The sequence below is a fragment of the Littorina saxatilis genome, linkage group LG7, assembly GCF_037325665.1.
Source record: "Littorina saxatilis isolate snail1 linkage group LG7, US_GU_Lsax_2.0, whole genome shotgun sequence".
Classification (NCBI taxonomy): domain Eukaryota; kingdom Metazoa; phylum Mollusca; class Gastropoda; order Littorinimorpha; family Littorinidae; genus Littorina; species Littorina saxatilis.
Genome location: NC_090251.1, coordinates 5886105 through 5901104, shown reverse-complemented (window position 1 = coordinate 5901104; position 15000 = coordinate 5886105). Strand labels below are relative to the sequence as shown.

General features: G+C 44.6%; 1 protein-coding gene across 4 annotated transcripts in view; it reads right to left on the bottom strand.

The window, feature by feature from the left end:
* Positions 1-15000, bottom strand: part of LOC138970536 (prion-like-(Q/N-rich) domain-bearing protein 25) — a 65352-nt gene that overhangs the window by 20558 nt on the left and 29794 nt on the right. For 3 of the 4 annotated variants that reach the window (XM_070343002.1, XM_070343001.1, XM_070343003.1), the window contains exons 7-18: positions 14339-14479; positions 13257-13547; positions 12508-12672; positions 9600-9755; positions 9266-9345; positions 8464-8557; positions 7573-7740; positions 6543-6698; positions 4794-4873; positions 2177-2264; positions 1512-1566; positions 1009-1130 (exon numbers count right to left, since the gene is read on the bottom strand). In XM_070343002.1, coding sequence (XP_070199103.1) covers positions 1009-1130; positions 1512-1566; positions 2177-2264; positions 4794-4873; positions 6543-6698; positions 7573-7740; positions 8464-8557; positions 9266-9345; positions 9600-9755; positions 12508-12672; positions 13257-13547; positions 14339-14479 — 1596 coding nt within the window. The remainder of the gene's footprint in view (positions 1-1008; positions 1131-1511; positions 1567-2176; positions 2265-4793; positions 4874-6542; positions 6699-7572; positions 7741-8463; positions 8558-9265; positions 9346-9599; positions 9756-12507; positions 12673-13256; positions 13548-14338; positions 14480-15000) is intronic. The other variant, XM_070343004.1, reaches the window with a different exon arrangement.

The window sequence follows — 15000 nt, the reverse complement described above, 5'->3', positions numbered from 1 at the left end:
TCTGCATGGGAGGCTGGCGTCTTATCTACTAGGTCATTGCGCCCGTCTGAACCTTGAATCTAACTCCATAGTAAAACAAGAGGCGAAGCCATCAAGGCTCACGTAAGAAATCGACAAACAGTAACACACACACACACACACACACACACACACACACACACACACACACACACACACACACACACACACTGCACACACACACACACACACAGAGAAAGAGCATAGGTGAAACTGTGCAAGAAAGCGAGACACTAGATCTAGATCTGTCTGTCTGCATGCAGCCTACTTACAGGGACACGACTGCCAACTAGTCTCGGCTCGCTCAAAATAATAATGACCGAGACTTTCAGTACTTCCTTCGAGTGACGTCTAACCCTCTTACGTCATAATGTGACGTCAATGTAATGTGACGTCTTCAAATGTTAGAGTTTCTACCACAGACATACACACGCACGCACGCACGCACATACGCACGCACGCACGCACGCACAGACAGACAAAGTTACAATCGCATAGGCTACACTTACGTGAGCCAACAAGTTTGACCTGTGTCGCCTTCAACAATCGTGAAAAGTGAAGGGCTTGTAGCGAAATGCTCGGCTCCCGGTACACAAGACTAAGCACACAGAGACATAGAGAGAATTCGCTTAAAGTGTCCCTTCTTGTCTTTGCCATGTGTATCACAAGTCATGAAACTTTAACTCAATCATTCGCATTGCACTAGTTAGTGTTGTGGTTTTGAGTTATCATATATAATCAATATACTTCAATATACTCAAACAAACCTAAACAATTGAGAGAAAAAACACACAAAATCAATGCAGTAATTACGTATGACACCTAAGTTACCAACAAAGATCTAAATCTTCTTAAGTTCTAAAATTATTAAACCTATACGTCAAGCACAGAGTAAAACCATGCCACTTAAACAAAATGTACACACAAAACTGAATGTATTGGGGGAACAGCAAATCAAACACTAGCATACTGTTCTGAGCTAGACCTTACCACAGTCAGCAGGAATACGGGCACTTGCATCCATCATGGCGGACCGGAAGTGCGCAACCTGCTCGCTGTCTGTTGAGTCACACTTCCCTGTCAGCATGCAGCCGACAAAAGTGTTCACCTCTCTGCACACAGTTTGGTCAAGGTATTCAAAACTGCGAAGAAAGGTGAAAATAATGAGTATCGATGGATTGAGGGATGATAGATGGGTGCGTGATGGAAGAATGGTTATGTAAGTGGAAAAACTGTATTCTGTTTTTGTGCGTGCGTGCGTGCGAGTGTGTGTGTTTGTACATTGATATATGCGTGCGTGCGTGTCTTTCTATCTGTCTCTATGTCTGTTTGAGAATCTGTGGTCAGTATTTGCGTGTCTGTATATATGTGTCTACATGATAGGCATAACGACAGACAGACAGGCAAACATTCAGACAGACAGACAGACATTCAGACAGACAGACAGACAGACAGACAGACAGACGGAGACAGGGAAGTAGTCGCGAACTCACTGGCAAGAAGTCATCCCAGCCGCAGCGCATTTCACCTTCGTGTGTTGACATTCGTCTGCAAAGATATATACACAAGCACCTCGGTCTTTCAGGCACATTTTGTCATGTAAGTCGGGGCTATAGAGTGTAATGAATAATTATATAACATCGGGTGCGACGCAAAATTGCCAATGGCTTATGACAATGACTTTTTCCCTTCTCTCTATCCTTATTTAATTTTTCTCCTTAGCAAAAAATTGTAAAAAATAAACAAAATAAAACAAGAAACCCACAAAAACAGCTCATTGGTTATGAAATAAACCATCCGTCTAATAATTCATCTCTTTCACCAAAACAAATTTACGACATAAATATTGTGTTCAGCTCATAAATCACAGTGTGCAACATCAGTCGTCATATCCTGGTGTTTGAGTAGGGCTGGACTTAGTGTAATTGAGAGAGAGGGACTTCAACAATGAGGTAGGGGTGCAGGGGCTGGCCAAGCGGAGGGATCAGGGGGGGCTACTCTCAGATGCTGTTGCAATTTAGCTTTTGAAAGGGGTATTTTGGGTCTCCGTTTAAGGTATATTAGCAGAGTAAGGGGGGGGTAATATTCCGGAATCAAGGAAGCCCCTCTCCCTCCCCCCTCTCTTATATCCAGCCCTGTATGAGCACCAACTACTCACCTTCAGCACAGACAGTGCGGTTGGAGTCATCGTGAGTCTCGTGGTAGTCTGTGTCGCACGTGCATCTCAGGAACGTGCCTCCGCCACTCTGAAAACATCGACAACTTTGTGTATTGGTCATCTGTGTAGCAATAGAGAAAGAGTAGACGACGTTCAAAAATAACTGTGTCGGGTTTCTATGAGTTGTGAAAGAGTGAATTCCCTGGCGTATAGTGAGTCAAACTTTCCCACCTGACATATTGGCCAGTCACCAGTGAGGGACCGGCACGGTTGGCCTAGTGGTAAGGCGTCCGCCCCGTGATCGGGAGGTCGTGGGTTCGAACCCCGGCTGGGTCATACCTAAGACTTTAAAAGTAGCAATCTAGTGGCTGCTCCGCCTGGCGTCTGGCATTATGGTGTTAGTGCTTGGACTGGTTGGTCCGGTGTCAGAATAATGTGACTGGGTGAGACATGAAGCCTGTGCTGCGACTTTTGTCTTGTGTGTGGCGCACGTTAAATGTCATGCACGTCAAAGCAGCACCGCCCTGATATGGCCCTTCGTGGTCGGCTGGGCGTTAAGCAAACAAACAAACAAACAAACAAACAAACCAGTGAGGGATGTGTCTGAAACACGTGGACACGGAGCACGTGTCGTAAGCTTGCCTCACCAGAAGCAAGAGTATTCATTCTTTCACATCCAATGCGACCCCAACACAGGTATTTTCGGAGTTCGTCTATTGAAGTGAACTTTATATTTCGAGGACAGAATACGCATGCAGACATGTGCTGTTACTTATCTTGCCCTCGGTCATTGAGGGGAACTCCATTACAAGAACACATGAAAGTTAACTTTGCTACCGCAATAACGACACATGTAACGTGTGCATTAATCAAACCGTTCAAGTCAAATCGTAATTGTGTTCCTTATACTCTAAGATTTAAACAGATATTATCTTGGGGTCCTGATTTAGCCTATATGGTCCGCTGGACCCAACAAGCAACAGATATCAAATCAGATATCATCTTTCTAACTTCATTTTTATGGTACATTATGTAGAATTATGTTTTACAATAAACCTTCATATAGCGTGATATTTCTTCAGCTGCAACAGGACAAGAGAGAGAGAGAGCGAGTGATCTATTGCAAATCATCAAGCTTACAATACCACTAGATCTTGGAAAACGGAGGCGGGGGAGGGGTACGTGTATGACAGAGAGGGGAGTTTGTTTGTTTGTTTGCTTAACGCCCAGCCGACCACGAAGGGCCATATCAGGGCGGTGACAGAGAGGGGAGTTTGTTTGTTTGTTTGCTAAACGCCCAGCCGACCACGAAGGGCCATATCAGGGCGGTGACAGAGAGGGGAGTTTGTTTGTTTGTTTGCTTAACGCCCAGCCGACCACGAAGGGCCATATCAGGGCGGTGACAGAGAGGGGAGTTTGTTTGTTTGTTTGCTTAACGCCCAGCCGACCACGAAGGGCCATATCAGGGCGGTGACAGAGAGGGGATAAAGGGGCGGAACAAGCACAAGTAAGAGGGGCACATTTCATCATTTGTGACCCTCCACCACGGTATGAGTCGCATGTCACCTTTTCATGATTTTCATATTTTTACATTTTCCTAAAGAGTTTTTTTATGTTCTATCCAGTGGTGAAACCCGTTTTAGAAAAGAGCGAAAACTGTTTGAGTTATAAGCCTGTGACTAAGGTGACCCTCACACTGTTACCAGACACCCCTCAGACTTATATTAGCCTAGCGCAGAGCCGAGCGAGGTGACATGCGACTCATTTCGTGGTGGAGGGTCACATTTCAACAGCCACTCTTTATGGCCAATGACTTGAGTAAGAGGGGCTGGGTAGCTGAGTTGTACCCACAGCACTGGCCTTGTCATCCTAGGGCCAAGGGTTCCAATCCAGGCCGGTGTAGGATCCGGTCCGGTCCTCCCTCTGAAGTAGTCCCCCGGGGGACCAATTCGTGGCAAAAACTGCTCTATAATGGTCCCCCCTTAGACATCCAGCCTCGTTTTTCTTAGGCATTCAAGCCATTTTCAATCTATATCTTCGTCCGGTATTATGTAGTGCACAGACAGCAATCTCTTTGTTTGACTATATTTTGCAGAAAATAAAATAGATCTGATTTATAATGCCGTTCAAAAGAAAAATCCCATGACATAAAATGAATAATAAATAAATACTGATAAGAAGAAATGAAACCAGTCTCTGATTCTTTCCTTTCTTTTCTCTAAAATTGCTGGTAACATTACTAACATTGTAACAAGAAAAACGAGGCTGGATGTCTAAGGGGGGACCATTATAGAGCAGTTTTTGCCACGAATTGGTCCCCCGGGGGACTACTTCAGAGGGGGGACCAGACCGGATCCTACACCGGGACGGACACGGGTCAACTTTATGCGTAGACTAAGAGACGGCAGCCATGTTCCATGTTTCAGGTTCCACCACGATGGCACGTAAAAGACCTCGGTGATTCTGCCATAAGTAAAGTTGGCTACCTAAATACGCATACACCTGGGTAGCGCGACTCTCGTTGCTATTAGCGTTACACTGGGAGCAAGAGAACGAAATTATCCACCAATGGGATAAGGAAGAAAAGTAAATAAAATGTAAACAGATGATGACCAACCTCCATGGCAGTGCACGTGGCGTGGTCCACACACTGCTCTGTTCTGTTCTCCTGACTGCACTGCTGGCCTGCGTCAAAGTCTGTAGCACAAAACAATACAATACAATACAATACAATACAATACAATACAATACACTGATATGTGCTGTTCTCCTGACTGCACTGCTGGCCTGCGTCAAAGTCTGTAGCACAATACAATACAATACAATACAATACAATACAATACAATACAATACAATACAAAGCTGTATCATAAATTGTTGTATACTACAATGCTATATAATACCATGCAATACAGTAGGCTACAACACGATTCAGTACAGTTCAGTACAGTTCAGTACAGCAAAGTACGCTAATGCAATGCGAAACGATACGACGTGTTGAAATACAACACAAGACACCAAACTACACTAAACTACAGTAATGTAAAACTGTACAAGACAGCGTTATTGTTTGTTGTGAAGGTCACACAGAAATTTGCCTCTCAATTTTTGTGCACATAAGATCATCGAGGGCAAAAAAAGAAGAAAGAAACTGCTGCATTGCTTTATTCCATTCTGATAATCATCGGTCCACGCTATCGCTCATGTCTCTCTGACAGGATGCATAATTACTGCGCGGAATCTATCAAAACAAGAATACAGAGTTATCTCCCAACTGAGACGAAAGTGATTGCAGATTGGCCGACTTTGACAGGGATTTCCGTTCTGTTCTTCACTGTTATGATAAAGACATCGTTCTAAGGTTAAAACAAGTCGAACTGTTGAGACTGCTGTAGGAAGGAGACCGTGATAGTGTTGCATCACTCCCAACTGGTTACGGAAAAAAGTATCGTCTGCTTCGTAGCCAAAGTTGATTATCACGTGACACGTTTGCCACATTTAGAGTTGTTTGCACAGTAAATACACCCGCGAAAAATAGCTCGCTTGAAACTGTCTTACATATCAATTCCTTTGTAATTTAAAAATTACACAACACCATGAAAAATCATTATCGACGATCGCGAATCTGCTTATATCAATAACACATTACGAAAAGCTCTAAATATGTTAAAAAAAATCGATTTCCTCTCCAGGGAAGGAAAACCAAGGCATCCTGTCAGGGATAAATGAGACCCGAAGGGAAGTAACTCATGTTGACCTGAGTTCAGGATGTGCTTTATTCCTCAAGCATAGATGCATTGACGTTGGACAAAACGGTCAGATAATTAGCTTTGATGGTATCCCGGTAACTTTTCCCGGCCAAGTTTTTCTCTGTAATGCCCTGACTGGCACGTTGCACCTATCACGTCCGTAACCGTGACATTACCAAGAACTCTTATTCTGTAAACTCTAGTATGCTGGTTGTCTCTCATGAATAACAATCGCTCGTTTTTTGCCTGCTACTGTTTGGCTTGTCTGTCTTGTTTTTGTAAATACTTTTTTTTATCAAATTATTTCGGCAGGCAAGGACAAACTGCGAAGAATTGAATTTATTGCTGTTGTTGTTGCTGTTGTTGTCGATGATGTTTGTGGTGACGGTGGTCGTTTTCGTAGCCGATGTTGGGAAATCACTCTGTCGGGTTTGTACGAGCTGTGAAAGAGTGAAAACTCTCGGAAACCATGAGGCACGCTTTCCCACCTTACATTTTCGACCAGTTAGTTGTGTGTCCACGCGTCGACAAGGAACACGTGCAGAGACACACCTATATTTGTTTAACTCCACCAAGAGGGCCCGTGCAACTTAAGGCAAACAATACATGACCCTGACCTTGCTGGCAGGTGGCGTTGTCCGTGACGTGGTGCGTGGTGACACAGACACACTCGAGGTCCTCGAGTGGTCCTGCTGGCGCCACACTCTGACACACGGCGTGCTGCACACACTCCGCGCTGCCCCTGTTCTCGCACGTGCTGCCCGGAGCCTTGTCTGGAGCACACAGTCACATGAGAGTCAAATACAAGTGAGATTATCTGGTGAACGATGAGAGATGTCTTCCTTCTCACACCATCGTAGATCTGCCCACACTTATCCATGGGTTAATTGAGGCGCATCACCCCTGTTGACACATGACCCCTGTTTTAAAACGTGACCCGTGTTGACCCATGACCCCGCGTTGAAAGACGACCCTGTTGACACGTTTGTTTGTTTGTTTGTTTGTTTGCTTAACGCCCAGCCGACCACGAAGGGCCATATCAGGGCGGTGCTGCTTTGACATATAACGTGCGCCACACACAAGACAGAAGTCGCAGCACAGGCTTCATGTCTCACCCAGTCACATTATTCTGACACCGGACCAACCAGTCCTAGCACTAACCCCATAAAGCCAGACGCCAGGCGGAGCAGCCACTAGATTGCCAATTTTAAAGTCTTAGGTATGACCCGGCCGGGGTTCGAACCCACGACCTCCCGATCACGGGGCGGACGCCTTACCACTAGGCCACCGTGCCGGTCTCTGTTGACACGTGACCGATGTTGACACATGACCCCGCGTTGAAAGATGACCCTGTTGACACGTGACCGATGTTGACCCATGACCCCGCCTTGAAAGATGACCCTGTTGACACTTGACCGATGTTGACACATGCCCTGTTTAAAAAACGTGACTCCTGATGAAACATGACCCCTGTTGACCCATGACCCCGCGTTGAAACATGACCCCTGTTGAGACGTGACCCCTGTTGAGAAATGACGCCTGTAGGGACATGACCTACATATGTACATGCAAAAACCCTTCCCTGCCTTGACTCATGCCAGGCCCTCCCCTTACCGCTTTGTCACATGTTCCCTGTTAACACATTACCTTTTTCACACACAGTAGAAAACCCGATCGCCCCGTGGTACCCCGCCATGCAGGAACACTCGAGGCCGGTGATGTTCCCTCCTGACGTCATCGCCAGCATGCACGTGGCGCCCTCTACGCACTCTGCGTCACTTCCGTTCATTGTGCACGCGCCGCCTACGACGATGTCTGTACAAAGCAGAAGAAGAAGAAGAACACCACTTCATTGTAACTTGTCTCGTGTGTTAGATAATAGAGAATCCAATGCAATTTTGTTTTGAATCTGTACACAAATTTCAATTTTGATTAGAATGTTAATGAACAAATTGATATAAAGCTGAAAAGCAATCCCATGGTCCACGACCACCACTATCAACATCACCTCTACTACAACGACCCACGTCTCGATTCCCAGTCTTTCTGATAATATTTAGTTAAAGACTTGACTATGAATGTAAAAAAAAAAATAGCTCGCTATCTATCAATCACCGGCACGGTGGCCTGGTGGTAAGGCGTCCGCCCTGTGATCGGGAGGTCGTGGGTTCGAACCCCGGCCGAGTCATACCTAAGACTTTAAAATTGGCAATCTAGTGGCTGCTCCGCCTGGCGTCTGGCATTATGGGGTTAGTGCTAGGACTGGTTGGTCCGGTGTCAGAATAATGTGACTGGGTGAGACATGAAGCCTGTGCTGCGACTTCTGTCTTGTGTGTGGCGCACGTTATATGTCAAAGCAGCACCGCCCTGGTATGGCCCTTCGTGGTCGGCTGGGCGTTAAGCAAACAAACAAACAAAAATCTATCAATCTGTTTTACCCACAGAAATGACGGCAGATATCAACATTTTGTTGAGCTCACAAAACACAGAGAGTAACTTTTGCCGCCATCATTTGGTGTATGAGCACCAACGACTTACCTTCAGCACAGACAGTGCGGTTGGATTCAGCGTGTGTCTCGTGGTATTCTGAGTTGCACGTGCATGTCAGGAACGTCGCGTTGCCACCGTCACTCTGAAAACATCACCACATTTTAAAAGTGCATCTGTCCTTCAGAGACTGAGTGAGCGAGTGATCTACGGCAAATCATCAATCGTTCAATTTGTTCTCGATAGAACTTTTAAACTTTAAGTCGCGTTAAGCTATATCAATTTTGTGTATTAATCTGTCGGTCTTAAAATATTATATTGACACTGAAAACTCAGAATCAGTCAGCACCGAGACTGGTGAGGCTTGGTGGGAAACCAGTTGCCAGAGACAGATCTAGGAAGGAAGGAAGGAAGGAAGGAAGGAAGGAAGGGGGGGGAGAGAAGGAAGGTACAGCTAGTTTTAAACTCACACAGTCTCCAACAACTAGCAATTCTAGATCTGTCGCTCACTTTCTTGCTTAGAATTTATCCCATCCGTTACAAAAATCATGTGAAACGGGATTGGCTTGATGTGTTTATGTTCGAAACATGCCAGACATAAAACATATCAATTCTGATGATGTAAAGTAAGCGATAGGTTACGGAAGTAGCTAAGCTGTCCCTTTTCAGAACAATAGGTGGGGGACTAAATGCGTGAAGGGAGAACCATTTGGGATCCCTCCCTGGAAGGTCACAGGAGACCTTTTGGTAAGCCCAGAACGTCCCACGGGGGACGATTTGGAAGGGGGACGGAATGGGACGTTTCACCGGTTCATTCTGAGCACACGTGCGGCGAGTGACGATGATGACCAACCTGCATGGCGGTGCACGTGGCGTGGTCCACACACTGCTCTGTGCTGTTCTCCTGACTGCACTGCTGGCCCGCATCAAAGTCTATAGCACAACACAATACAATACAATACAATACAATACAATACAATACAATTCAATTCAATTCAATTTAATTTGTTATGGATAGATGGGGTTGTGATATTCACATTTATCAGTCACATTGTCAAGAAAGGAAGAATCATTATTAGTTGGAGGCGTAAGATACAAGAACGCGCAAAGGTACACAGATTTTTATGTCTATCTTTTTTCAACTCCGTCAACAATACCGGTGCAACTGTACACGACACGACCCTGACCTCGCTGACAGGTGGCGTTGTCCATGACGTGATGTGCGTTGACACAGACACACTTGAGGTCCTCGGGCTGTCCGTCTGGCGTCACACTCTGACACACGGCGTTCTGCACACACTCCGCGCTGCTCTTGATCAGGCACGTGGTGCCCGGAGCTTTGTCTGGAGCACACAGTAATATGAGAGTCAAATACAAAACGTCACCTGGGCTGATGTGCATCAGATAGTTCCCAACCGGATCGGAGCCAGCTTCGAGGTCGGATTGGTTTAAATCACAAACAAACAAACAACGTTCCTGTCGCATGTACACGATCAATCATATAATTATACCTCCACATATCTACCCAGTATGTTTATGGGATAAGAGGATCCCATATATTCAAAACGTCTATAACAAGTCTGCTTGTTGTGGACAGTGGGAATCTTTGGTAAATGAAAGTCATAACTGACAAAAATAATTCAGCAAAATAAATCCAGATCCGTGCAGGAAGTAGCTAGGCTGCATTTATTCGGACGTTGTACAGATGGATGGGTGGTATCACGAAGACTTGGCAGATATGTAATTGTACAAGAAGGAAGGTATACTGACACTCAAAGCCTGCGCCAATGTAAGTACGTGCTTGCGACGTTTTGATTCCCAGTTGCATGCAAGGAAAGACCAAACAAGTCGCGTAAGGCGAAAATACAATATTTAGTCAAGTAGCTGTCGAACTCACAGAATGAAACTGAACGCAACGCAACGCAGCAAGACCGTATACTCCACCGTAGCATCGTCACTCCACCGCCCGTGGCAAAGGCAGTGCACGTGGAATTGACAAGAAGAGCGGGGTATTCGTTGCGCTGAGAAGGATAGCACGCTTTTCTGTACCTCTCTTTGTTTTAACTTTCTGAGCGTGTTTTTAATCCAAACATATCATATCTATATATTTTTGGAATCAGGAACCGACAAGGAATAAGATGAAAGTGTTTTTAAATTGATTTCGAAAAAACAAATTGATAATAATTTTTATATATTTAATTTTCAGAGCTTGTTTTTAATCCGAATATAACATATTTATATGTTTTTGGAATCAGCAAATGATGGAGAATAAGATAAACGTAAATTTGGATCGTTTTATAAATTTTTATTTTTTTTTACAATTTTTAGATTTTTAATGACCAAAGTCATTAATTAATTTTTAAGCCACCAAGCTGAAATGCAATACCGAACCCCGGGCTTCGTTGAAGAGTACTTGACCAAAATTTCAACCAATTTGGTTGAAAAATGAGGGCGTGACAGTGCCGCCTCAACTTTCACGAAAAGCCGGATATGACGTCATCAAAGACATTTATAAAAAAAATGAAAAAAACGTTCGGGGATTTCATACCCAGGAACTCTCATGTCAAATTTCATAAAGATCGGTCCAGTAGTTTAGTCTGAATCGCTCTACACACACACACACACACACACGCACGCACGCACGCACACACATACGCACATACACCACGACCCTCGTTTCGATTCCCCCTCGATGTTAAAATATTTAGTCAAAACTTGACTAAATATAAAAATGACCACAAATGCAAAATTTTCTCGGCTTATGGGAGGCTTTGCCCCCCAGACCCCCCAGCGGGGCGTTGCCCCTGCACCCCTGCCTTCAGTTGGACCCCCCTCCCCCCCTCAAACGAACTTGGTCCAGCCCTGTATACGTTCAACTTGGACCTCAGCTATCCTTTTTTCACTATCACAAAACTGGTACATTTATTGTTGCACACCAGGGGTGGATCCAGGGGGGATTTCCGGGCACCCCTCCCACCCTCCCTCCCCCCCCCCCCCCCCCCCAGCCAAAAAAAAAGAAAAAAAAAGGAATAAATTAATAAATTTGAAAATAAAGAAAAACTGATGGCTCAGATAACATGCACCAGATTGCTCCATTTTCCTTGATTTTTATCAAAATGTTCCGGGGGGGGGGGGCTTGCCCCCAGACCCCCCTAGAAACCGGCCTTTGTCTTCTAAGTGACGGTTTTGGAAAGTAGTTGGGTAATTTGCTGGCTCAGGTTGCACCAGATTGGTCAATTGTCCTTGTTTGATCCAAATTTGTTTTCTTAAATTTGCTTCTTGGCTCAGATTGCACCAGATGGCTTGTTTTTAATCAACATTTTCCGGGGCGGGGGATGGGCATGCCCTCGGACCCGCTAAGAGGTTGGGAGTCTTCGCGCCCTCAATTAAACGATTCGCGTCGTCGAATTGTCCCTAAAAGAAATTTGGAAACCCCCCCTTGAAAATGATGTGAACCGCCCCTACACACACATGATCCCCATTGACCTATTACCCCTGTTGACACATGATCCCTATTGACCTATTACCCCTGTTGACATATGATCCCTATTGACCTATTACCCCTGTTGACACATCATACCTATTGACCTATTATACCCCTGTTGACACATGATTCCTATTGACCTATTACCACTGTTGACATATGAAACCTATTACCCCTGTTGACATATGATACCTATTGACCTATTACCCCTGTTGACATATGATACCTATTGACCTATTACCCCTGTTGACATATGATACCTATTGACCCATTACCCCTGTTGACATAATGATACCTATTGACCTATTGCACCTGTTGACACATGATACATCTTGACCTATTACCCCTGTTGACACATGATACATCTTGACCTATTACCCCTGTTGACATCTAAAAATGTGTAATGATTAACTTGTGGGGTCCAACTTTGGCCTATTATGGTCCGCTGGACCCGAAAAGCAATAGCTAACTAACTAACTAACCCCGTTGACATATGATACCTATTGACCTATTACCCCTGTTGACACATGATACCTCTTGACCTATTACCCCTGTTGACACATAAATGCCTGATGATATATAAACATGATCTGCTGTTGACACATGTATACCTTTTTCACAGGCAGGATTCCCGATCATCCTGTGATACCCCTCCATGCAGGAACACTCGAGGCCGGTGATGATCCCTTCTGACGTCATCGCCAGCATGCACGTGGCGTCCTCTACACATTCTGCGTCACTTCCGTTCATTGTGCACGCGCCTCCTACAATAACATCTTTAAAACAAAAACCAGAAGAAAAACATCACTTATTTTGCAAAGTCTAGCGTACTAGGTCTTTTCTTTATTGCTTTTCATTTTCAGTCAGTGCTTACAGTAGATTTCACTAACACTTTTCGTGTTGAGGTTTTCAATTATTCTTTCGCGTATCGGGGAGACGATCGACCAAAAAACAACAAGAGTTAAGGTCAAGAGGTCCGTTGTGCGTGTCCAGGGGTTTAAGGCACAGGTACAGCCAGGTCTCATCACACTAGCTGCCTTTTTTCTGCAATCCCCGAACACTGTTTCCTGTTAACAAGGGAGGCTCTCAGTAACACGCAATTCAAAATGTACAGATAGTATCAAGCAGTTCGTTCGTTCGTTCGTTCGTTCGTTCGTTCGTTCGTTAGTTCGTTCGTTCGTTCGTTAGGTCGTTTTTCCATTCGTTTTGTTGTTTGTTAGCTGGTTTGTTTATTACAAGCATGTATTTTACCTCTTTGTCTCAATTCGACAAAAACTTTTCTCGGCATTGTAAATTATTATTCGGAACAACACATGTTAACACAAACTTACAAATTAATGTTAAGAAAACACAAACGTACCGAGCTGACAGGAGGAAGTCCCCAAAGCGCTGTCCGCCATGACGTGGTAACCAACGTTGCACTCGCATTGCATCCCACCCGCTGACGTCATGTTACCACCCTCTGACGTCACGTTACCGCTTCCTGACGTCACATTACCGCTCCCTGACGTCATGTTACCACCCTCTGACGTCACGTTACCGCTCCCTGACGTCACGTCACCGGCCTCTGACGTCACGTTAACACAGGAGGCGTTTTCAACACACTTGCTGGCGTCGTCTGCCATACTGCAGGTACCGCCTGGATGGGTATCTGCACACCGATGACAACACACATCTTTGTCAGGAATTTACAGTGTCTGTAAGAGTTAGGGTATAACGGGAAAAGGAGCAATTCGAAACAGATTGCTAACGTTCCAAATTTCAGAATAAATTGAACCAACAAAAAATGTAAGTTTACGGAACTTTTAGTTGCAGACAAAACCAAACCAATCAATGTCCAAGTATATTTTTTTTCAAAATGGTTTCTTTCTAGGGTGTTTCTCGTTAACTTTGTATCATATAGATGGAAATCAACTTTCTGTTGAGAATAAAAAATATTTGTAAAAATTGTGAGGCAAACCCTACACGGGTGCACTGGACACGAAAGTCACCATTGTTTGTTTCCTTGAGGCGTTGTGAGACTGTAGCAGTTTTATCCACATAAAACAAGGACACACACATGCACACACAAAAACAACAACAACAAATTCAAGAGTTATACAAAACATTTTGGATCTGAAACTTACAACAATTTAGACCGTTGCAAGAACATGAGATGTGTGTGTATGTGTGTGTGTATGTGTGTGCGTGCGTGTGTGCGCGTGTGTGTGTGTGTGTGTGTGTGTGTGTGTGTGTGTGTGCGTGCGTGCGTGTGTGTGCGTGCGTGCGTGTGTGTGTGTGTTTTAGTGTGTGTGTGTGTATGTATGTGTGTGTGTGTGTGTGTGTGCGTGCGTGCGTGTGTGTGTACGTACGTGCGTGCGTGCGAGTGTGCGTGCGTGCATGCGTGCGTGTGTGAGTGAGTGTGTGTAAGTGTGTGTGTGTGTGACACAACATTAAACTGACCCGCTTGGCAGCTGTAAGGTGTTCCCTCCATGCTGACCAGGTGGAAGCCCGGCACACAGACACACCGCTGTGTGATGTTGTGACACGCTGCGTTATCCACACACTCCTCTGTAGTCCCACACGTACTGTTCGGGGCCACGTCTTAACACACGTCAAAGGTATGTGTCAAATACAATGCAATACAATGCAATACAAAACAACACTATACAATACGACGCGATACAATGCAATGGTCCACTGTATTCCAATGAAATGCAATGATCCATTGCAGTCTAATGCAAAGCAATAATCCATTGCAGTCCAATGCAATGCAATCATCAATTGCAGTCGAATACAATGCAATCATCTACTCCAGTCTAATGAAATACAATGAGTCATTCAGGTCTAATGCGATGCAATGATTCATTGCAGTATAATGCAATACCGTGTACGACAAAAATGTTAATGCAATGCAGTGTTATACGTACAATGTGAAGCAATGCGATACTGTACAATACAACACGAGTCAATGCAATGCAATAAAAACAAAACATAACAGGAAAATGCAATACAATAAAATGCAATACTCGTACTATACAGCGCAACTCAACGCAATGCAATAAAATACAATACCATGATAATACCAATCCTCTTTTTGTAATTAATAATTATGTATTCTTCAT